Raw genomic sequence first — 25,745 nt, forward strand, 5'->3', positions numbered from 1 at the left:
GACTGCATTTTATCATCGTCATTAATGAGTCTAGAATCCTCTGGGCAGAGGGCACACTGGTAAAATAAGTTAATATTTGGATTTGCACACCATAAAGAATGCAGCTTCTTGTACGAATTGGTTAATGCCTTTTTTTTTTTTCAGTACACGGGCCTCTCACTGCTGTGGCCACTCCCATTGCGGAGCACAGGCTCCGGATGTGCAGGCTCAGCGGCCATGGCTCACGGGCCCAGCCGCTCCGCAGTGTGTGGGATCTTCCCCAACTGGGGCACGAACCTGTGTCCCCTGCATCGGCAGGTGGACTCTCAACCACTGCGCCACCAGGGAAGCCCTAATGCCTATTTTTTAAGCTGTGACAAAGACACTTTACAATGAAGACAATGTGTGATTTTAATACGTTCAGTTCACATGATATGTGACACCAAGAGATTAACAAAAATGCCTGAAGCTTCTCTCACTAAGAAGATCCTTAATTTTGTTACTCAGGGCATCTCATGTTGGTACAAAATGGGATGCCCACTTCTATCCTGATTACACCTAAAACACACCGTAATTCTTCCTACCAGATTATGTTTACAAATTCCTTCTCAGCATCACAGAGTTCACAGAATACTAATAATGGTCATGACACTTGCCACTTTTGTTTGAGAGTTTGTAGTGACTTCTTTTCTCATTCTAAAAATAATTTAGAGAAGAAACAATTATTAAATGGATACCCAGAATGATATAAATTCTGGGCTTTTCGAAACTTCCATCTGTCCCTGCTCAGAGCAAGGAGACTGAGCCCAGCCTCAGAAGTCCATTAATTCCAGCATGATGGAGCTAAGCTAACAGCCTGCATTTTGCAGGGGGGTGTCTGAGCTCCTCTCTCAAGGAGCCTGGACTCTTGGCTTAGGCTTTGCTTGGCATCCAAGGACGCTTATCCTGCCTTTGACTTCACTCTGCTGTAGAGTCATGAGTGCAGCTGTGTCTTAGAAAGTGAAACCAGACAGATCCCTGGAGCCAGAGAAAGAGAGAGGGGCTACCCAATTATCACTGCCGTGGGATTTCCTCTTCTATAAAATATAATAATCGTGTTTACCTCATGGGCATGCTTTGAAGATGAAATGGGATGACAGGAAAGTCAGGCACCTGAGGTATCATAGGTGCCTGATCCATGGTAACTTCATCCAGAGGAGAGAGAAACTGAGAGGAAGAGAATGAAAACGGACATGAACAGAAGCTGTAAAGTGGAATACTGGAAGCCCCCTGGGAGAATTCTTCAAGACACCCAGACATGGTTCTGAGACGGCTTTGAGAAGGATGCATGGACTTGACTGCAGCGGAGAGGGAGAGAGGCATTCAGAGCCGTGAACCAGCAGGGACAGTGACCTTGGCCTACCACCAAGACACGTGATACAGCTTTGCTGCGTAAAGAATAATTTTTGAGCACTTGCATAACCCCAAGTGGGAACTCTGGACAAAGATTTCTAGAGGAAAAAAAGACGTCATCCCTGGTCATCAGAGAGATGACCATCATCCCTGGTCATCATCCCTGTTGAGTTGGCCTTGCAACCCAACAGAAGAAGGGCCCAGGAGAAATATTCACTTTGCTGGTTAAGGGTGTACACAGCTTCTCAGTGTCAATGAAAATGAGCAATAAACAATCTATAATAAGAATAGAAAAGAGTTGTATTTGAGCCAAACTGAGGATGAGCCTGGAAGCCTGCTTCCCAGATCACTCTGAGAAGCTGCTCCAGAGAAACAGGGTTTCCAGCACAGTTCTATATCTCATCAGAACAAAGACCATTAAACAAGTCAGGGATACGTGTCTTTAAGGTAAACACCACCACCACCCCCCACACACACATCAACCACACAAAGCCAGTGAGTCAGCATGGCCTTGGTACCTGGGAAGGGTGTCTTATCATCGAATGGGTACCAGCACTGGAAGGGAGGCATTTAATTTTTATTTTTAAGATGGACTGTCTTTACTTCTGGTCAATGTGCCCTTTTCTCTAACAATTAAAGCAGACGCACAATGTATGTTCGACAGGCCACAAACAGGCTATTTTAGTTAGCATCAAATTCAGGTTAACTCATGTGTAAGCCAGAATAACTTCTCTGTACCATAATATGTGAACATTTCTCTTAACAACAGCAAGGGGATCCTGGAGCCTGATCTCGTCATTCACTGAATCTATTTTCATCTTTTATAAATACGTATATTAAACTGAATTTAATTCCCATTCCAGACTAAATTTAGTCTTCCATTATCCTTCTGTCCTTAGAAATCTTGAGTTAAAGATCCTGGTGGGAAACTGTTATAAATGGTGACTTGACTGGAGAACCCTGCCTACGCCTTAGAGTCAAATGTTGGTTCCCAGGGTGGGTGACACCAGGTAAGCCTCAATCACCCCCACTAGAAAGCTGTCCTCATGAGGCTGCTCCCTGCCCATATGTGCCCTCTCTTCCCTAATCAGATGACTGCAGACCGACAGACAAGAGACAGCAACTGAGGCCTCCTGACCCAAAGAAAACAAGCTCATTCTGCATGGCACATGACTCCTTGACATTGCAAAGTGCACCAGATTTATCCAGCTACTTCCATGCATGATCTGTCCAGACTGCTTGCATGTCAGTCTTTCAAGTTTCATTGTAAGACAGATAGAAGGCAGAGAGAGACATTTCACCATCTGTTTTAATAAGTCATTTTAAAACCTACTCTTTTTTAAATTAATTTTTATTGGAGGATAGTTGCTTTACAATGTTGTGTTAGTTTCTGCTGTAGAGTGAAGTGAATCAGACATACGTCTACACATATGTCCTCTTTTTTGGATTTCCTTCCCATTTAGGTCACCACAGAGCATTGAGTAGAGTTCCCTGTGCTATACAGTAGGTTCTCATTAGTTATTTATTTTATACATAAGTAGCGTATATATGTCAATCCCCATCTCTCAATTCATCCCACCCCCCCTTCCCCCTTGGTGTCCATATGTTTGTTCCCTACGTCTGTGTCTCCATTTCTGCTTTGCAAATAAGTTCATCTGTATCATTTTTCTAGATTCCACATACAAGCAATATTATATGATATTTATTTTTCTCTTTCTGACTTACTTCACTCTGTATGACAATCTCTCTAGTTCCAGGTCTCTGCAACTGGCACAGTTTTCTTCCTTTCTACAGCTGAGTAACATTCCACTGCATATGTATACCACATCTTCTTTATCCATTCCTCTGTTGATGGACATTTAGGTTGCTTCCATGTCCTGGCTATTGTAAATAGTGCTGCAATGAACATTGGGGTGCATGTATCTTTCTGAATTATGGTTTTCTCCAGGTATATGCCCAGGAGTGGGATTACTGGGTCATATGGCAGTTCTATTTTTAGTTTTTTAAGGAACCTCCATACTGTTCTCCACAGCGGCTATATCCTTTTACAGCCTAAAATCTACTCTAAAGCCCTGCTTTATGAGTCCCAGCTTAAGAACACGTCTCTTTCTTGGACTCATAAACAGCTTCCCTGCAGTATTATGTACACAGCAACAGGACTGTCCCCTTGGGGGAAGGTGGCCTGTGCTACAGTGGAGATGTCTTTGTCTTCCTGGAGAGCCATCACGTGCACGTAGCACAGCATCTTCCTTTCCTCAGCTGCCCGGGACCTCCACGTGCGCCGCCTCACATTTCTTCCTATGAAGCTTGCATTTCAGGACATCTGTTTGCCTCCTTGCACTTGCTGGGTCTTCGGGTTTGAGAGGATATCTCTCGACTGATCATTACCTGTGAGTCTTCTTTTTGTTCAGTTTTAGCTTCCTGAAAACTTACATCTGAAGTTACCCAATTTTTGCCCAAACTCTCAAACATTTCTCGGCCCCTGCTGCCTGAACTCTGCCTAACCTTTACCAATGTTCCACCAACTCTTTAATGAGATTCTTTTATGTTGTCTTGCTAGAAAATTGAAAATGAAAGAGCTTTGATTTCTTAGAGGAATCACATAAGGGAGACTGTGTGCTCCCTTTTATTCTTTATCTTCTAATTAGAAGATTGGAGTTTTTAAGCAGCAAGAATCAGGAGACAAAAGAAGATTATCACAAAGACTGGATTTCAACCTTCAACGTTTTTCCCTCTTGCGCTTTTATTCCCACCTTCACACAATTTTAATTTACAACTGAGAAACCTGAAATGATTTCTACTCATGGAGAAATCAAGAGATCCATGTTGTTCAGAGAAGACTTTTGAAGGATTGGAAAGTGGAAAAGAGGGTGTCCCCGCCCCAAATTGCTCGAGACAGTCAGCCCATTCCCTCCCTAAGAAGCCTATCCGTCCACCTGACCTCCTTACTGGTTCGCAAGGCAGCTGCATGTGATCCCCCTACTGTCTCCATTAACATTCTGTGATCCTTTAGGGAGAGCCTTTAGGGACCCGGATGTTCCTCCTGCCACCAAGGACCCCCTACTCCCCAGATCTTCCTCACCTGTGCAGACACCTGCATCCCATAAGGAATTGGTCCTCCTCACCCCTTCTATAAAGCTATCTCAACCATAGGGCATCCCATATTGTTCTGAACTCTAGAATCTTCTATATTCCACCTCTTTAACAGAAAATCAAGTGCTACCTTGTAAATCACTCCACGTGCAGAGATTCTATTCTTCAAACCTTTTAAAAGTTTTATAAACTTTATATATGTAGATCTAGCTCTACATACATAAAGGGTCGGGCTAGGGTTAGGGTCAGGGTTAGGGTGTGTGTATGTATATATACATACATATCTATATATACAGATAGCTACTGGGTTGGCCAAAATGTTCATTTGACTTTTTACATAACATCTTAAGGAAAAACCCGAACAAACGTTTTGGCCAACCCAATAGATACAGGATAGTTACAGACATATTGTATGGCTAGATATAAGTATAGATATAGATGATATAGATACAGATTGTATCTTTCTAGCATCATGAACAAAGAAAGCTGTTAGGCACATTGAAGGTTGTGAAGAGGGAGAACCAAACATTCACAGTGCGCTGCTACCATTTGCTAAACATCACCAAGCCTTTAAAAATGTTATTTCTATTTTCTTAGGAAATAATTATCCAGCTGGCAAAACCCCAAACTTTTGACAACGCTCTTTGTTAGTGAGTGTGTGGGGAAACTGGCCCTCTCACGCATTGCTGGTGGGAGTGAAAACTGGCTGAAGGCCCATGGAAGTCAATTTGGCAATCAATATGCAGCAACATCACATTTATCCTTTGACCCAGCAATCCCTCTTCTGGGAATTTAACCTACCGATATATTTGCAGGTGTGTGAAATGGCATATGTTCAAGTTTATTCATTGTGGTTTTATTTGTGTGGGATTAGAAACAATTTTAAAAAGCCTATCAACTTGGGCCTTATGACATGAATTATGGCACAGTGGAACTCCATGCGATTGAAAAAGAACAATGAAACTCTTTATGTGCTGACATGGAAAGATGAGCTCTGAGACAGATCATTATTTGAAAAAAGCAAAGTGCAAAGCAGTACATATGACATGCATTTGTAGTTTCTTGTATTCCTACAAATAAACTCAGGTAGAAGACACACGTTACCTATTATATCCTGGGGACAGGTCTAGGCAAGTAGAGGATAGGTATGGAAATCAAGGTTTCACTGCATATCTTTTTATATGGTTGATTCATGAGCCCTGTGAACACATTACCTATTCAAAATTTGACTTAAAAATTCAAGCATTGTTTGTCTTTATTTAAAATCATATTCTTAAAATCTATGTGGCGACCTCCAATTCAAACAAGATGGCTTAAACTTGCTTCTCCCTGATTGTCCTTGCTAATTAAACTCTCACCCTGGAAAATAACACAAGAGGCCAAGGAGGGCCCTGAAATGGGCAAAGAGGAAAGCAACATGGTTTGGGACCTCAGGATTGAAGAGGTAACACAGCAGCAGTGCTTGTCCCAAGAAGGTGACTCAAGTACAGTACTTCCTGATCTTAATCTAGCAAAGAAGGCAGCCCAGGTAATATCATCCTCCCCCTCCCCTCATCCCACCGAATCAAAAGAGATTATCTCTGACAAGGCCAGGTAAGCCTTCAAGTACCAAAAGGGGATCCATCAGGAGCCCCAGTATCAGCAAATGGCCAGGGGAAAGGGTGTCCTTCACCACTGGGGCTGACATTCGTCTCCCACACGATGAAATGCTGGGGAAGCCGGGCAGCACCTCCAGGACAGATCTTGACCCAAAAGTAAGCAGCCTGACACGTAGCCTAAGTATCAGCTGCTCTATCTATCCAGAAACACAAACTGTGATTCACACTAGGGGATACAACTGAACAAAGAAAAAGGCAACAACCTGAACTAATGTTCTGGGAATTACACTGAGAAAAAAATTTATTCCACCCACACATCCCTTCCCCTTTCACAGATCCTCACCTGCCACTAGCCTTTTAGAATCTCACCTTTGAATGAAGTCTGAAGATTTGATGCCCATCCTAATCTGGGCCTTTTAAAGTCTTCCACTGGGTTTATGTTTTGTTATATAAAGGAATCATAAGAATGCCTATCACCTAAGAGACAGAAGATAATCCCAAGAAGTCTTGGCCAAGATTGAACTCTAAGGGAATAGAAAATTATCTTCATTAAATAAAAGTTAAAGCAAGGAGGGGAGGAGACAAATGTAGAGCTGTGTTTTGATTGCACAAAATAGCACATGTTCAGCATCTTAGTCACACCGGGCCAATGAGGATAACATTGTGACCAGTGTGGTCATTAGGTGCTACACAAACCTGAATGATATCAGGTGTGCCCAGGAGACTTGTACCATGTGAAGCAGAAGGATGATAAGTCAGGCGGAAGTGTAACCAGTATACTAAGTGAAGTAAGTCAGAAAGAGAAAGATAAATACCATATGATATCACTTATATGTGGAATCTAAAATAGAACACAAATGAACTTATCTATGAAAGAGATGGACTCACAAACATAGAGAACAGACTTCTGGTTGCCAAGGGGGAGGGGATGGGGGAAGGATGGAGTGGGAGTTTGGGATTAGCAGATGCAATCTATTACATATAAAATGGATAAACAACAAAGTCCTACTGTATAGAATAGGGAACTATATTCAATATCCTGTAATAAACCATACTGGAAAAGAATATGAAAAAGAAAGTATATATGTATAACTGAATCACTTTGCTGTACAGCAGAAATTAACACAACACTGTAAATCAACTATACTTCAATAGAAAAAAAGAGAAAAGAAATAACGAGGTAGAAATTTCAAAACACAAAGAAAAAAAAAGGTTAACTGATATAACTAAATATGGTTAAAGGAGGTGAATACAGGTGCCAGGCTGACAGATGGGCAGACTGGAATGGTCTGTTTTCTGTGTCAACGAAGTTACACTATAATCCCCAGTTAGTCAATCAAACACTAATCTGGTTATTGCTGTGAAGGTATTTTGTAGATGTGATGAAAGTCCATACTCAGCTGACTTTAAGTACCAGAAATTATCCTGAAACATCTGGGTGGGCCTGCTTTAATCAGTTGAAGGGCCTTAAGAGCAGAGCAGAGGCTTCCCAGAAGAAGAAATTGCCCCTGTGGCTTACAGCTTCAGCTCATGCCCTAGACTTCCTGCCCTTCCTGATTGCCTGTCCTATGGACTTTGGATTTGCCTGGCCAATTCTCTCAGTCACATAAGCCATTTTTTTGGCAAGAAATCTCTTAATATCTATCTCCTTCCAGTTCTGTTTTTCTGCTTGAACCTTGCCTGACTGACAGCAGTTTCGTTTCTTATCATTATTCCTCGCCATTGATAAGAACCCCAACCTATGCGAGTCACACTCCTTTCACCCTGGATTCTTGACCTTGCCCCACTTCCTCTGCTGTGCACATCACGATGGATAGCGTTCTTTCAAGTCCAGAACTACTGAGCTCTCCCTTCCTTCCTGTTTCATCTTGTCCTCCATGCCTGGTGCCTGTATTTCTATCTTTACCTACATTCGATTGATTCCCTGACTCTGTACAACCTTGTATTATTTTTTGAATGGGTAATATACTTTCCCTCCCCCCCCCCCCCCCCCACTGTTGCTAGTTTTAAAGTTCTTGAGAACAGAAATAGGATCTTCAATTGCTCGGGTAACACCCTGGGGGACCCAGAGTAGATATTTTTACATGCCTGATATAAACGTATATTGTGTGGAAGGGTGATCTGAAAAGAGGAGAGATTTACAAAACTCAGTGCTAAATGACAATAAACATCTCACCTAAATCTCAACATAACAGCAGCCAGAGTAAACTGCAGAGTCATCTATGTTTACTAGTTTGAGGGCCAATTAGAAAGATTATACTATGAGGATGAAAAGTATACTATATATTAATTATCAATATACATAGTTATATAATTAAGTAAAAGCAATTTCTTTCCCTGATTATTATTAGCTATGTACTTTCAGAATCCTGTGTTTTCAAAGGGTCAACATCATACTTTATTCCAGGCAACTGGGGTGTGGTAGTGGTGGAATAAAATGATGGTGAGGCCTATTCTTTGGGGGACTTGTCAAGACTCCTCTAGCAGGCCTTAACTGGCAGGTTGTTCACGATAGGCTCATTGAGGACATAACAAAGACTAACCAGAGAAAGTTAGAAAAAGGTAGATTTCAGCTTCTAGGAGAAACAAGCCTTCTAGCCACGAGAGAAGCAGGAGATATTAATCAGCCTGTTTCTAGAGCATCAACTTAAGGAAGGATGTAAACAACATACGTAAATGACTTGTACTAGAAGGTCCCTTCCAAACGTGGAAATCAGCATTTGTTACTAATCTAACACTTATCCCTAAAAGACCAAGTAAAAGTGTAGAGGGTTGATGAAGCAAAGTAAATTGAGTGCATCTTACATAGGTACCACCTGTGGTGTTCTAAGTGTAATCTCTTATTTAATCATCAAAAACTCCTAAGACATCGATGTTATTATTTCTACATTTAGAAGCGAGAAACCAAGATTCAGAGAAGTTGAGTAATTTTTCCCTGGTTACTCAATGAATCATTGGTAGAGCCTGGAATTGAACCCAAGGCAGCGTAATTTTCAAAACCAATTCTCTTTTCATACGTCATCTCCATAAAAAAGTTTAAAAACACATTTATTTTCTACTTCTTTTGAGAATAGCCTAGTGATGTCGTTGGACTAAACACTTTTCTTGCGTAGAAGCATGAGAGCATAGGTCTTTCCTCTGACAGGCTGTGAGTGCCAAGAATGCCCAGTTTGCAAGTTGTATTACAGTGATTCCATTGAATGCCCATTTAGACAACATGCAGCAATAAAATCATATGTTAGCAGATGGATTCACTTGCTTCCTCTTCCAGCCGTCATGACGGTGGGATCAGAGAGACAGGAGCGAGGGAATAATTGCCAAGGTCTTCATCATTGCATTAGCTGCCAGCAGGACATCTGTGCTGCCAAAAACTGACTTTGACATCTCCTCCATTGACAGACTAATAAACTCAGTTGTGTGTCCTGCTACGATGATGGACAGCTTTATTTTCTTTTTACATTCTCCACATATATTTACTTATCCAAATGTCCCATTTCTACTAGTATCTTAAAATCGTGCATCACAACTATGCCAACGGAAAGATGATTTACAAGCCAGTTTGAGAGCTAATAGGGGACTTGGTGTAGGGATCTTTAAGAAATATGCTTTGAATCCAAAGCAGGAGCCTCAGTTCTTCCATCCAATTGAAAAGAAAGCCTAACAGATGCCTTGGGGGTATCAGATGATCGGTTGTTTTCTACTTCCTCTCAATGCAGAAGATACACAGATACACCTCAGGAAAGTGCAAACAAGTTGAAAATAGGAACTCCATTCTCTCAACCCTCGTTTTGTGTGTGCAATATGACAGACCTAGTGCTAGGTCTTGAGGACACATGTGTGAAAAACCAAAGTGCCTAATAACCTCAAGAAGCTCAAACTAACGCCAAAGAAAGATCGAAAGATCAGTTATGGCAACCACTTGTGCATGTGAAAGTGATACTCAGGGCAAGTGCTGAGGCAGAATAAAGAATGATCTAGAAGAAAAGTTAGGAAGAAAATTCATGGCCTGAAGAATGGAGTGATACTTATATAATATTGTACATCAACTCTGTTTCAATAAAAATAAAATTAAAACACATTTGACCAAAAAAGAATGGAGTGATAAAAAGAATCTGATGCATTTAAGGAATGAAAAGTCAATGAGAGCTACTATAATTCGATCCACATGGGGACATAACTAAAACTATTGTGATTTAGGAGAGCTCCAAGTGATGAAAAGCCACACTTACTGAGCTGAGAAGCAGGGATTTTATCATTGAGATCATGAGGACAATGAAGGATTTGAAGCTGAGCAGTAATTGACTCAGAATGTCTTTTAGAAAACAAGGAACAAAAACTAAACTTTAAATTAACTTTAGAACTTCACTAACCGCAACTTATGTTGCCTGGAGCATGATATAGCTGGAGAACCTTTTGCAGGATACTCACACTGACAAAGTCAGAGACAATAAGAATATCCAGGTTTGAGCCCTACTCAGGTCTTATCATTGAAATTCCTTGGGCTCTCCATTCTGAATCACTCTGAATTTTAGGTCCTTCCTCTGAATGCTTGCTGTGTTCCTCACCAAGGTTGCCGTGGGAACAAAATGATGTAATGTATAAGAAGAAGGAATTCATAAGGAAGGGTTAGAATCATACTTGTCAAAGGGATTTCACACCCACTGATTCATGAATTTATGCCAGTCGCAATAAAGGACAGAGTCTATTATTTTCCTTTGGTAAATGGCACAAGGAAGGCTCAGATCAGTGGAATTACTTGCCATAGGTCACAGTACTACTGGATTACAGAATTTTAATGGATAAAGGAATATTCTTCTGAATTTTATCTCTGAATTACCTACGCAAAATATGTTTGCAAGATTCAAACTGAGCACCCTGGGAAATCCTTTCTTTCATCACAATTTAGATAGTCCAGTCTTACTCTATTATTTAAAATAGAATTGATAAAGTATTTTAAGCATTCACACTGGTTCTCTCCTTCTCTTATTGCTTATTACTCTTACTATTCTTTTAGTTGATCCATTCCAAATAACAATCACAGTAGTTCAATTCAACTACAAGTTTCAAAGAAAGTATGCAAGAGCTTAAAACATCTGTGGCCCTCACACCCCTCATGTTTCCACTTGCTTTACTTTTCAAGGTTACTGGAGCCAATAAGAGTATGAAAGAGTACTCAGTGTTTTCTAAACCATAGTCAAGATATGGGCTATATGATCTCTGCAAATATTATTCTGAGCTAGAACATCAGAAAATGGCAAAAAGGAGAAATAGCAACTGTAGAGTATAATGATAACACGCTATTGCAAGGCGTAACTGCAACACCCTACAGGGTGTCAATACACTTGTTCCGAGTCATACAACTGGGGCAAATCAAAATAACCCTTCATAGTGACCATGTACAATCCAGGATAATCAACATTATACCCCTGAGGAATATGGGTTACAAGAAGTATGTGACTTGCCTAGGGTCATTTATGACAAATAGATTTGACTCAGGTCTCTTGATCCCAGCCTGGGCTTCTTTCTATGACAGTCACCTCTCTGTTCTTTCACCAATGGCAACACCTATGCCAGAACCTAATATCTGTTTAGTAATCTACAGTGTAAAAAGCGTTCCTACAACCTTATGATTTGATAACATAGGAAGATAAATTATTGAATGTCTCTTATATGAAAAGTACACCAAAACTTTCAAACACATAATTTTAAATATAGAGTAGACACCATTTAACACGGAAATGCCAAATCCCAAATATTATGCTAGATATTTTTTGTGCCCTACCTCTAATCCACACAATAACTGTTAAATGAGTTATTATTTTAGAGATTAAGCAACTGATGCTGAAAAAAAGCAAGTAATTTGTCCAAGAGCAGAAAGCTATAACTATACCTAGATCTGTCTGGATCCAAAGCTGAGGCACAGATGGAAAATGTGTCTTTATATATTGAGTTTAATATGTATATACCCAGTCCAGATTACTCCTAACTCATGGGATATACCAGAGCTTTGTATTTCTATGGCAATCAGTCTTTTGTTGACTGAAATGCATTAGAAATAAATGTGCATTGTTCCCGTTCAGTGTTCAAAGTAAATATCAATGGTTCTCCAAAGGAAGGCAATATCAACTATTAAATTATCTCCAGTTAATTATCTTCTTTCATATTTGGGCATCTTGTGTTGCTTCTAAGGATTTGGAAAAAAGCCAAACCTTGTGATTACATTTTTGCACATTGTCAATCCAATGTAAGTATTTGAAGTTAGCTTTACTGCAGCTTCAATTAAAGAGGGGAAGGGGAGGTAGAGGGAGAGATGGAGATAAAGAGGAAGGAAAGAACAAATAAAACAAATCACCATGGAAGAAATGACTGTGGGAAACACTTAAATCATTGAGATATGTTCAAAAGGAAGAGAATCAATCCGAGGTGTATATACAACCTTCATTCCTGCTCCTGTCGAATCAGAAGTCTTCATATCCGTTTGTTTATAATCCTACCATGTTCCATAAAATATTTAAGTGTGCTCTTTCTTCCATTTAGAGATCTTAAAAAAAATTTTTATTAGAGTCTAGTTGATTTACAATGTTGTGCTAGTTTCAGGTGTACAGCACAGTGAATCAGTTATACAGATACATATATCCATTCTTTTTTAGATTATTTTCCTAAATAGGTCATACTCAACACTTAGAGATGTTTTAATGTGGAGAGGAAGCGCTTTCAAACCATCTAGAACTGAGTTCAAATCCCACTTCCACCAGCTCTGTGGCTTTAAGCATTTGGGCCATCAAAAGATGTTTACATTCATTGATCCTCTACTATGTGCCAGCTAGTGCCAGAGAGAGGAACACATGCAAAACTGGCAGTGTAGGAAGAAAAACAAGAACTAAACCTTTAATTTTGATATGGTGGAATCAATTCTCTGTGAGTGGATGCTAAAGGGACAAGGGGGAGCAACGTCTAGGAAAGGTCTGGGTAGGCTTCTTGCAGGAGTTGACAAAGTTACTCAAGCAAAGACAGTGTAAGAAGAATCTCTGGTCAGGAGACTTGCATATGTGAAGACCCCGCTGTCTGAAGAAGTCACAGTCTAACAAGGTTAGAGCTAAGGATGTGAAGGTGCCTCAGAGAGTGAGATGACCTATATAAACCACCCAGTACAGTGCATGGCACTTAAAAGTAGCTCAAGGGATGTTCCTTCCCTTGCTCTTACGCTGTGCCTTGAGTAAAACCCAAACAGTCTCCATGCTTTTCCTTATTTCAAATCCTTCCTTTGATTCTCACCCTTGAAAAACACTCTCCTAAGACTTCTCTGCCTACCCAAGTCCCTCCCTTGTGTCCAGGCCAGACCAATCCTCCAAGAAGCCTTTCACCTCAGCTCATCCTGCTCTAATCTCTCTCCTCACAGGCTTGCAGGCACCTTGCAGTCAGACCCATGCACATAACTGTACACCACCTTGCATTACTTGTTTATTAACGGATGAAAAGATATTGGTCTTTCCTCCTGAAGGAGAGTAAAATCACTTCAGTGCAAGGTAGTGGTTTTGAATCACCTGGATCCTGACAACACCTATGATAGCTATCAATTAACAAAGTCTCTTGAAAAGGGAACCCTCCTACACAGTTGCTGGGAATGTAAATTGGTGCAGCCGCTATGAAAAACCATATGGAGGTTCCTTAAAAAACTAAAAATAGAGTTGCCATATGATCCAGCAATCCCACTCTTGGGCACATATCTGGAAAAGCTCTAACTCAAAAAGATATATGCACCCGCATATTCATAGAAGCACTACTTACAATAGTCAAGACATGGAAACAACCTAGGTGTCCATTAACAGATGAATGGATAAAGAAGATGTGGTAAATATATACACAATGAAATACTATTCAGCCATTAAAAAGAATGAAATAAAGCCATTTGCAGCAACATGGATGGACCTAGAGATCATCATACTAAGTGAAGTAAGTCAGACAAAGACAAATATCATATGGTATCATTTATATGTGGAATATAAAAAATGATGTCAATGAACTTACATATAAAACAGAAATAGACCCACAGACATAGAAAACAAAGTTATGGTTACCAAAGGGGAAAGGTGGTGGGGAGAGATAAATTAGGAGTTTAGGATTAACACATACGCACTACTCTATATAAGCTGTGACAAAGTGAGAGAGAGGCATGGACATATATACACTACCAAACGTAAGGTAGATAGCTAGTGGGAAGCAGCTGCATAGCAGGGGGAGATCAGCTCGGTGCTTTGTGACCACCTAGAGGGGTGGGATAGGGAGGGGGGGAGGGAGGGAGACGCAAGAGGGAAGAGATATGGGAACGTATGTATATGTATAACTGATTCACTTTGTTATAAAGCAGAAACTAACACACCATTGTAAAGCAATTATACTCCAATAAAGATGTTAAAAAAAAAAAAGAATAAATAGGTACAAGTCAAAAAACAAAAAATAGATAACCAACATGGACCTACTATACAGCACAGGGACCCATACTCATTATCTTTTAATAATCTATAATGGTAAAAATATGAAAAAGAATATATATTTATATATAACTGAATCATTTTGCTGTACACCTGAAACTTACACATTGTAAATCAATTATACTTCAATAACAAATTAATTAATTAAAAAATAAATTTTTGAAAACCGTTGTCTTTCTTTCACTTATTATGCTTTTCTCCAACTTCTTATGTAAACATCCAGCCATTCAACTATGACCAAACACAATGATGAAGTAACCTGGAGCACATTGCTTGGACATTTCTGTTTATAATCTATTCTCAGAACACTACTCTTCCACCTTTTACGTTACCATTTTTATTTCGTTCTTCCTTTTTCTTTCCTCACACTTCCTTCTTAGTTGTGTCTCAATCGTATCTCTTCTTGAGCCCCTTAAAATATTTTACTTGGCAGTTTCCACCCTTGGCCCACCATATCTGATTGACTTCAACTATTCAAAGGCTTCAGCAACTATACACCCAGTGATTACGATCTTTCCCCCGGGACCTGACTCTGGGATGTCCAGGTACTTCTGCATAGGTAACATATCTCCAGGCAAACATCATGCCCCAAACTGAACTGAAGATTTCATCTGCTAAGTCTTTGCCTCAGTCTGCATATCTTCCATCTGTTCAAATGATAGCTGACATGGATCAGGGGCTTTGCATTTGCCAGGCACAAGGCTAAATACTTTATGGGAATTTTTTAATTTAATCCTCATGATATTTCCATTATGTGGCTGCTATTACTAGCCATGTATCACAAACGAGGACATTAAAGCACACAGCACTCACATAACTCACCCTCGGTTATACATCTTGTAAGTTGTAGAGCCTGGATTTAACTGTCAGGCCCAGAGCAACCTGGGGACTTAGTCACTACATCCTTCATTCATGAAGTCTTCCAAGCTACAAAGCTACAAGCCATCCTTCTCTCTGCTGTATTCGATTTGTCTCCAAGTCTGTTTGATCCAATGTTAGATATGCCTTTCAAGTCAGGTCCCTTCTTTCTAGCTTGCTCTCTCATTATTTGCTGCTCACATAATTGCAAATAGCATCGTATCTCTCCCTTGCGCCCAACACATACCCAACTTGGACCCTTGCACCCAACATGAAGTTGTCTTCCAACTTCGGTGCACGTTCTACGACACAATCACAGTTAGAGTTCCAAAAAGAACTTACAAAATAAAAAAAACAAACAACGAAATATATATTAGCAAGTCAATTCTCAGCATTAGAACAAAACCAAGAAACTGTGGCTGGCTCGTAGGTGCTCAACAGACAAACAAGCTCCTTCTCAATGAATCACCCATCTTCTCTTCTGTCTGCAAATCCTGATTCTCCTTTCCTCCATTTCACCTTAGATTCCAGCTGTGCTAAGCAGCTCATAGCACTCCCTGCTGCACGACACTTCATGTGTCTCTGTCTTTTGTTCTTTCTCATCCTTCAAGCCTCTGCTCAAATGTCAATTATTGTGAAAACTTTCTCACCTCCCCCAGAAAGGGACAGTGCCCTTATCCCAGTAACTCCACATTACTGTGTGCTCCTATCTGATTTATCCATCTGTGTGTACAGCCAACAGCAATACCTATGATGTGTCAGGGATTAGACAAAAGGTTGGGGACACAGAGAATATTCAGACACCATCCTGTCCTTACAGATTCCCCATTTAATGGCACAATGAGTTATCATTTTCTGCGTAACTGTCTGTCTCACCAATTACATGATATGCCCTGGATGTCACCAGTTCTTTAGATATGGTTAGTACAAATGTAAGCAAGACACAGTTCCTCCCCTAAAGGAGTTTAGAGTCTCAGTGGGGGAGTTAACATGAATAAAGGTAATGATGACACCAAAGGTTAGTGTCATAAAATGAAGCAGGGTGTGGATTCAACAATTCATTCCTACTGTATAGCACAGGGAACTCTTCTCAATATTCTGTAACAACCTAATTGGGAAAAGAATTTGAAAAAGAACAGATACATCTACATGTATAACTGAATCGCTCTGTTGTACACCCAAAACTAACACAGCATTGTTAATCAACTGTACTCCAATATAAAATAAAAAGATAAAAAAATGCATTACTGTTTTTGTTTTTCTTCTTCTACTTTAGGTAGCTAGTTACAGCTTAGAACAGCTGCTGATGGCATTCAGGGTTAACCCTGGAGATGAATTTTCTTTAGATCTTGATAGGAAACCCACAGAATAATATTAGGATATGAGTTGAACTGAGCAAAGAGATATGAGTCCTGCTTTTAAATAAACCTCTTATTACCAGAATCCCCTACCGTCTCTAACCTTTCATTTCAACCATGAAATATCATGCAGTGAGAGGACCATTTACCTACTGCTAAAATAGCTAAAGTGTTATCCCTCTATGATGGCTACCTTAGAGGCTGATTGTCAGACAACTTGATATTCTCCCAATCAATACCTGGCTATTCATTGCCCAATGGGGGAGGCACTATGTCAAGCTTGGGAGAGGAGGAAAGCAGACATCTTCTTGACAAGCTGAAAAGTGAGCTGAAAGGCATTGTTAGGATGTCGGAGAGGCTACATGGTAAAAAGGGATTTGCAAAGGCTGAAAAACAGTGAAGAGACCCCGGAAAAGGGTCCATGTGAATGTGATCAGATATAGATACTGAGGAGATCAAGGATAGTCCCACTCATGAGGAGACATGTGGAAAATGAGGAGTAAGTACTTGGGTCCTTACTGAGTCCGCGCAAGGTAAGAGTCAGTCAGTTGCCTGGTTACTGACATCACATGTGCTTTCAAAAGGTACATACTTGTTGAATGATTAAATACAGTTCTGTAGAGATAATCTTATTCCTACTGCATAATTCACCTATAAAACCTTATTCTTCATCTGGAATTCATCATGAGGGTCCATAATAATTTCCATATCAATATGCAAATGTGTTATGGGACTTCCCTGGTGGCACGGTGGTTAAGAATCCACCTGCCAATGCAGGGGACATGGGTTCGAGCCCTGGTCTGGGAAGATCCCACATGCCGCGGAGCAACTAAACCCGCGTGCCACAACTACTGAAGCCCGCACGCCTAGAGCCCATGCTCCACAACAAGAGAAGCCACAGGAATGAGAAGCCCGCACACCGCAAGGAAGAGTAGCCCCCGCTCACCGCAACTAGAGAAAGCCCGCACGCAGCAACGAAGACCCAACGCAGCCAAAAATAAATAAATTAATTAATTTTAAAAGTATGCAAATGTTTTAGTAAAAACATGTAAAATAGTTTTATAACATATAGTAAACAATTCTGGCTCAGAAGGTGAAACAAGATATCTCAAAAAATAGTGATCAGAGTATAAACTGTAGCAAGACTTTAGGAAAGCTAGTTGAAATGTGAATCAAGATCCTTAAAATGATTCATAATCTTTGACTCAAATATGCCATTCCTATGCCCAGCTCAAGAAAACAATGGAACATGTGGGGTTAAAATTTATTTAAGCACAAAGATGCCCACTGTGGTATTGGTTAGAATAATAAATATTTGGAAACAACGCAGGGTTCCTCATCCCCCACCCAAAAAAAGATTAAAATGGTTGAATAAAAACAAGAAGCCATTAAATAGACTATTTATTATGCAGTCATTAAAGTCATATTTGTAGATACTGCAATAACGTGTGAAAAGCTTTGGTAATAAAGGGAAGTGAGCTCAGATTTCCCCTAGGGGAAAGTGCTTTATGGGAATACCACTTGGGCTTCAGGAATGAATGAAAAGAGTTTTTTCCCTTTCTTGAGTCAGGCAAACATCTGCATTGTCCCAAATCACAGCATATATATTCTACCATCACACCTTGGCTCTCGGCAACCTCTGTTTTCAATAGGCTTCCCTCGCCTTTTTATCCATTTTAATTTGAGCTGTCTTTCAAGTGCTGACTCAACCTACTTCCTTCCAGGATGATTTCATGATTATTCTAGAACACAAAAACGTTCTCACCTCTCAGTCTTCTAGAACTGCACTTTCTATCTGGTATCACAATATCCTACTGGGTCTCAAGCAGTATGAAAGATGTCATGAATGTCCCATCACTAAGTTCATATACACAGTTTTGCAAAATGTCTTCGTTATTTGAGAAAGGAAATAAGATATGGGGCTTATTTTGCATCACAGCCAGATTCCCTCTATTTAAATCCCAGCTCCTTCATTTGCTACATATGTTACCTTGAGGAGGATACGTAACCTTCTGGGCTTCAGTGTGCTCATCTATAAAATGGGTAGAATAATAATACCCACCTCACTTTATCATTATGTTGTAGACTAATCTATGATTAAGCTCCCATAACAAAACCTCTTCCTTTTAATCTTAACTTGGATTCATAATATACCATGGCCAAGATATACCTTGAGTACTCAGTAGTTTGGCTTCAATTACACAACCTTCTAAACGTGCACATTTTAGAAAACCAATAACCAGCTCTAGTGATCAGAAGGCTCTGATCACTGGGTGGGTTGCCAGGACTTAATTTGGGCTGAAAACATTATTTTACCTTCAGTTTTCCCTCTGACAAATAGGATACAACTTAGGGGAGAAAGTTGCTGACCGAAGCAACTTACAGACATAATGTTTAATGTCAGTTCATGGGATAAGTGATGGCCTCATATTTCCTTCTTCTGTGGGGAAGCTGCCACAGATTGGAGAGGAATTGCCCACATAATCATCATATCTTGTTAAGCAGGAGGCTTTGAACCAAGTGTATTTGAAAAGTAACATAATTTGTGTACCCAAGTGACATAACTTGTGTACCCAAGTTCTTTATATGTCATCAGGTAAGGAGGAAAGAAAATTGAAATGCAATGATGACATATCTACTTTATTATTATTTTTTGTGTGTGTGTGGTACGCGGGCCTCTCACTGTTGTGGCCTCTCCCGTTGCGGAGCACAGGCTCCGAACGCGCAGGCTCAGCGTCCATGGCTCACGGGCCCAGCCGCTCCGCGGCACGTGGGATCCTCCCGGACCGGGGCACAAACCCGCGTCCCCCGCATCGGCAGGCAGACTCTCAACAACTGCACCACCAGGGAAGCCCAGACATACCTACTTTTAACAGCAACCTACCATGTTTAAGGACTTTGGGAATTCCCATTGTACCATTCCTTAGAGTTTGTCATACCTTCCTCCTCAGCCAGACCCCTTTCTTATCCACAAAGCGAGATAGAAAGAAGCGAATCATATCTGTCGTTAGTCCTATTGGTTCACACTTACTAGGATGCACCGAGAATGAATAAAACCAAACTAATCCTAAAGAGCACAAAAAGACAAAAGACCAGTAGTCAAGAAATTACGAGTTTTAAGTATCATTATAAATGTCTTACAAATCTGAAGGTCTTGCATCGACTCTTCTGATTGTGCATGACTGTTTCAAGGAATTACAGCCCAACACACCAAGGGCATTACCATTTCCACCCTGGCATGTTTGCGAACTTGCTTGTTTTGCTTTTACCTGAGGGGATCCTCTGTTCTGTTTTCTGTATTTTAGCAGCTCTCATTTCTGATGCCCTACATACGGGACACAGATTTTCTGAAGGCAGGAAAGCATGACTTGATTTACTCAATTTACACATGTGACGCAAAACAGTGCCCCTCACCCAATTAGGGGGAGGAAGAGGGATTAGTTAAAGGGAGACAAATTTTTGAATTGCATAGGCATCCAAACCTCACAGCCACCCAAGCACCTCTGATCTGTCCTGGCTGGGTGCCCAGAAGGGAAGGAGGGGTTTAACAGTGTTGCAGCCCATGGTATAAACCCTGAGTGATGTCACAGAAAGGGGGATAAAAAGAGAATGAGATTTTTAAGGCTTGGTATGTTAAGTTTCCTGCTCATCAACTTTGACAGTGTTCCTTTAAAAATCAGCACCTCACATCCATCGACTTTTAAGTTCATGCTTTTTTTATAGAGTTGGAAATCTTCTATTTTTAGCATGATGGATGGATAAATTTAAAGGAGGAGAGCATCCATAGAGATGAACTTCTCAAAATATTATTAAATTACTTTAGGAGAAAGTGAACAGAATAAGATTTACAAATCATAGGAATGTTATCATATGATCTGGCCAGTATTTGGATAGTTTTGACTTAAATCTTCAAGTTTCTCTCATCTCACTATTAAACTGATGGCCACTCTGGTTGCCTCTGAGCTTCTTACAAGAGCATTGTCCATACAATCTGGACAGTCCCGTATGTGTCCTACAATGTATCTGTCCAAGTATATGTTGTTCTTGGCTGTTTAGGGATAATAGTTCTGGAACCGGACTCAACATTTATAGATTGGGGGGCTTCCCTGGTGGTGCACTGGTTAAGAATCTGCCTGCCAGTTCAGGGGACACGGGTTTGGGCCCTGGTCCGGGAAGATTCCGCATGCCGCAGAGCAATTAAGCCTGTGTGCCACAACTACTGAGCCTGCATGCCACAACTACTGAAGCCCACGTGCCTAGAGCCTGTGCTCCACAGCAGGAGAAGCCACTGCAGTGAGAAGCCCGTGCACTGCAATGAAGAGTAGCCCCAGCTTGCTGCAACGAGAGAAAGCCCACATGCAGCAACGAAGACCTAACACGGTCAAAAATTAATAAATTAATTTTTTAAAAAATTATAGATTGGTATTAATTGAGAATCTTAAATAAAAACTTGTAATTTTAGCTCTAAAATGGTCCACAAGATTTTGTTAGTTTTCCTTTACAGGATCTGTGCAAAAACAAGCTCCAGCGTGTTAAAATTTTGTCCTTGTTCAAGTATAAGAGTTTGCTAAAAATTAAATCTAATCTCTCTCAGTCTGTTGTTCACTGTTCCAAATCTCTAAATAGAAAATTTTAAGTAAGTTATATCATTATAAAGCCAGGCAGTGTTTTTCACTTCTACAGGCAGCTAACAGTAATAATGTCATCTCATGATGGCCAATGGGCTATTTCTTCTCTGATTTGCTTGGCCTCCTCTGTGGTCACCATTGGTGAATGTTACATTACAAGGCATAGAAGAGGCCACAGAATGGCTGAGAGGTCTGCAGGGATGAGAGCATCAGTGCTGTTCATCCTGGATCAGAGTCTGATTCTAGTCCAGCTGGCATCTACCGTTCCCTTTCTGCATTCTGAGTGCCATGCCAGGAACAGCAAGGACTTAAGGAAAACAGGTGAGATCTGGTCCTGAGTGATAGTCTCCTTGAAGTCCTCAGAATAGGTCCAGCCTTGGCTTGGCTCTAACATTATTCTAGAAGGCCCTTCTCCCACTCCTCTACCTTCTAAGTCAATTTTGAAGTTCACATTTTCTGTGAAATCTCCTACAACTATAGCCAGCACCTTCCAATTACATCTTTGTCAGTTAAACTTACAGTTCATTTCACACAGTTTGATATACAATTCTCCAAACAGCAAACCTTCTCTATTTTGTCATGTGTTTTTTTTTGTTTGGTGACCCTGACAGGACTATCGAATTATGGAAATCGTGGCACTGCTGTTCTTCCTTTACTTTTTCCTCCTCTCCCCTTATTCTCTGTGTGCTCCGGGTTCCTCACTTCCTGCTTCCTTTCTTACCATTTACTGTCAGAACTCTCCCGCCATGTGAAACTACTTACAGGTTCAGTTTCCTGTTTTCTTTTCCTTGTCTGCCACATTCCTATCACGAGATCAGCTCAAACCTTCTATCTGAAGCCTCCCCAACATGGACACACAGACATTGTCAGTACTTATCACCAATATGCTGGTTCTATTGTCTCAGATACCATGGTAAGATGACACTTCCTACCCCCTTGAAGTTAGGTGCTCATGGGACTTTATTTGGCCAATGATTCCATGAGTGGAAGTAACATTTGCCACTTCCAGGTAGAAGCGTCCAAGTAGAAACTTCCAGGTAGAAGTTTTTAAAAACACATGTTTCCTTGTGCATCCCTCTCCCTGACAGGGCAACATTCCAGATGATGGAGTCTCTGTCAGCTTCCCAGAATAAGAACACCTTTGGAAGAGGGTCCCCTGCAGACCTGTGATATGCAGGTAACACAGGCATGACTCAACTGCTCATTACTTACGCCACCGAGATGCAGGTTGTTTATTGCACAGCCTAACTTAGCCCATCTAGAAAATGCAGTTGACTTCAGAGCTCTTCTTTGTGTGCCTACAGCACCTTGTCTTTCCTCTACCTCAACACTTATCCTATTTCCTGTCTGTCTTCCTGGTAGACCTTGAGCTTCATGATGATATGGCTTTGTATTTGTGCATCCTCTATGCTCACCACAGTGTTTGGCATAGAGTATGCTCTCAAGAAACACACGTTGGGGACTTCCCTGGTGGCACAGTGGTTAAGAATCTGCCTGCCAATGCAGGGGACATGGGTTTGATCCCTGGTCCAGGAAGATCCCACATGCCGTGGAGCAACTAAGGCCATGTGCCACAACTACTGAGCCTGCACTCTAGAGCTGGTGAGCCGCAACGACTGAGCCCAAGAGCCACAACTATTGAGCCCGCATTTTTCAACCACTGAAGCTTGCACACCTAGAGCCCATGCTCTGCAACAAGAGAAGCCACTGCGGTGAGAAGCCCCCGCACCACAACAAAGAGAAGCCCACACTCACAGCAACTAGAGGAAGCCCGTGCACAGCAGTGAAGACTGAATGCAGCCAAAAATTAAAAAAAAAAAAAGAAAGAAACACACATGGAATGAATAAAACGTGCCCACCCCACGTTGAATATATCCTGACGTTATCCCTGATATTCGTGGATTTTTGCCCATTCTACTGTGGGTAGGCATGAGTCTACTCACAGTTATGGCAGGTGGCGCCCACGTAACCTGTGTCACTGCAGTTACAGTAGAAGGTCACCCAGGACTGGAAGCAGCTTCCTCCATGTTCACAGTAGTTTGGCAAACACCTTGAGAGATGGAGCAAAATCAAACAAAATAAACCAAATCAGTTGAAATAAGGGGAAAAACAAAAACGTCTTATATCCAACTACATGAATGGTAGAAATCGGTCTGCTCTACTCCCATTCCTGAGTGAGACTTGAATACGTGAACATAAGACAATGGTTTCACCATAAGAGGTGGGTCCACCTGGTACTACTGGGCAAAGAAAGGCTCAGGGCTGATTTAGGCAATTAAATAAAGCATTTCAACACTGGGGCACATGTTTATTGACTTAAAGTTAATTTGAAGTGGTCAGAATTTATAAGGTTTTTTCACTTACTGTAGAACAAAATAGACAAAGATGTAATTTTGCATTTTGAAAAGGTTTTGCATTTTTAAAGGAAAGGGGAAAGGGGCAAATAATTGAGGTCGTAATCCTCCTGCTTCTCTTTTGGGTGATGGCCAGGAATCTATTTTAAACTCCCCATGAATTTGAAAAGATGGTATCTGTTCAGTTAACATACTAGGAAATTCTATAATTATTAACAGAGCCAATAACACCCTTAAAATGAAGCCTTTACTACTTATAATGAAAACAGTATGACTATTCTGAAAAATATTTTCACCATACACTTTAAAAACTCTCTGAAACATTCATATAAGTTAACCCAGAAATCACCCTTAGATGGCTCTATCTTTAGGATGTATTTCAAAACATAAAACTATGTGTACTAATTATCCTTATTCACAATGATGCCGTGATGAATCCATGTAAGTTTCCAACATGAGAAGATTTCTTAGGAAAGTTGTAGTACATAATATTAACGGGCTATCATAAAGCTACTACAAATGATGTTAGCAAAAAGGATTAAAACAGACTGGGGGTCTTCCCTGGTGGCGCAGTGGTTGAGAGTCCACCTGCTGAGGCAGGGGACACGGGTTCGTGCCCCGGTCCGGGAAGATCCCACATGCCGCAGAGCGGCTGGGCCTGTGAGCCATGGCCGCTGAGCCTGCACGTTCAGAGCCTGTGCTCCACAACGGGAGAGGACACAACAGTAAGAGGCCCGCTTACCACAAAAAAAAAAAAAAACAAAAAACTGGGACTGGATTAAGTGAAAATTCAAGATATGAAGCATAACAAGGACAAACGTTAAGTGTCACTTGGGCTAAGGGGAGTGAAGGCAACATTCATTTCTTCTCGACAAAGATCACAGACTTCAGGGTTATATATATCTGAGCACAAATCCCAGCTCAGCAATTTACTACATGGTGTCTTTAGGTAATTCTCTTCATCTCTTACATACATGATTTAAAATCTCTACACTCCGGGTACTGTTCTCCTAAAAAATAACCAGGCAAGTGCTCAATATGTATAACAAATAAGATTAAGAGTAAAAGCAATTCTAAACACTGAAATTTTTGCAAACAATCTTTACGGGAAGAGTAAAATCTCATGAATTTCAACAGGGATGGGGAATAAACAGCGAAATCACAGAAGTGGTATAATACAACAAAAGGGTTCATTGTGCAGCCTCCGAAAATGTGAGGCAAGGAAAAGGAAGATGATTTACCCTAAGTGTCCTACATAGGTAGGAAACCCTCCAGCAATGATTGTTTCAAAGCCCAGAAACGAATATTCCTGAATATGTCCAGACGTATTATTAGAAATTTTCTGCTCAGCACAGCAAACACACTATTGTGCTGACAGGGCTTCTGTTTGGGAAAAACCTTTTGATAACTCCATGGTGTCCAGCTAAGGCTTAAAAACACAGAAAAAAGCAGGGAGGGGGGGAAGGGACTCAGCAATTTTGCTCTGGAACATGGCCACAAAATCCAACCAATCAATAAATAAACCAAAACATGAGCCCTTCCCTACTGCAAATTCTACCCTTCCTCTGGATTCCCCCACCCAGCTTGGTGGAAAAGAAACAGGCTTGTTACTCAGATAAACCACAGGTTTCTGGCCCCCCACCCCCGACACCAGTAACATTGTGCTGTGGGGAAGTTAGATAAACTTGAAGCATAAGTGTCCTCACGAGCAGACTCCAAGCAAGAACCTCTGCCTCTGGGCGTGCCCTGATAGAGAGCCTGTGAAGGCCCACCCTCCTCCACACCTTTTCTTCTTTCGCATCCAGAACTGCTTGTTTCTGAATACTGCTTCTCCTGCAGTGTACTTTTCTCAAGATCTTTCCCCTCTGAACCTCTCAAATTCTTACATGACATGTCTATGGCTGCTCTCTCCCACCCCATCCCACTCCCCTCCCCCAATCACACATACACACACACACACACACACACACACACACACACACACACACACACA

At 40.9% G+C, this 25,745-nt stretch overlaps 1 protein-coding gene across 1 annotated transcript in view; it reads right to left on the bottom strand.

Moving 5' to 3' along the window:
* Positions 1-25,745, bottom strand: part of CNTNAP5 (contactin associated protein family member 5) — an 880,239-nt gene that overhangs the window by 300,171 nt on the left and 554,323 nt on the right. Inside the window, exon 11 of the mRNA XM_027082570.1 lies at positions 23,342-23,448. Coding sequence (XP_026938371.1) covers positions 23,342-23,448 — 107 coding nt within the window. The remainder of the gene's footprint in view (positions 1-23,341; positions 23,449-25,745) is intronic.

The sequence above is a fragment of the Aethalodelphis obliquidens genome, unplaced genomic scaffold, assembly GCF_003676395.1.
Source record: "Aethalodelphis obliquidens isolate GAN/ISIS:26980383/991018 unplaced genomic scaffold, ASM367639v1 scaffold47, whole genome shotgun sequence".
NCBI lineage: Eukaryota > Metazoa > Chordata > Mammalia > Artiodactyla > Delphinidae > Aethalodelphis > Aethalodelphis obliquidens.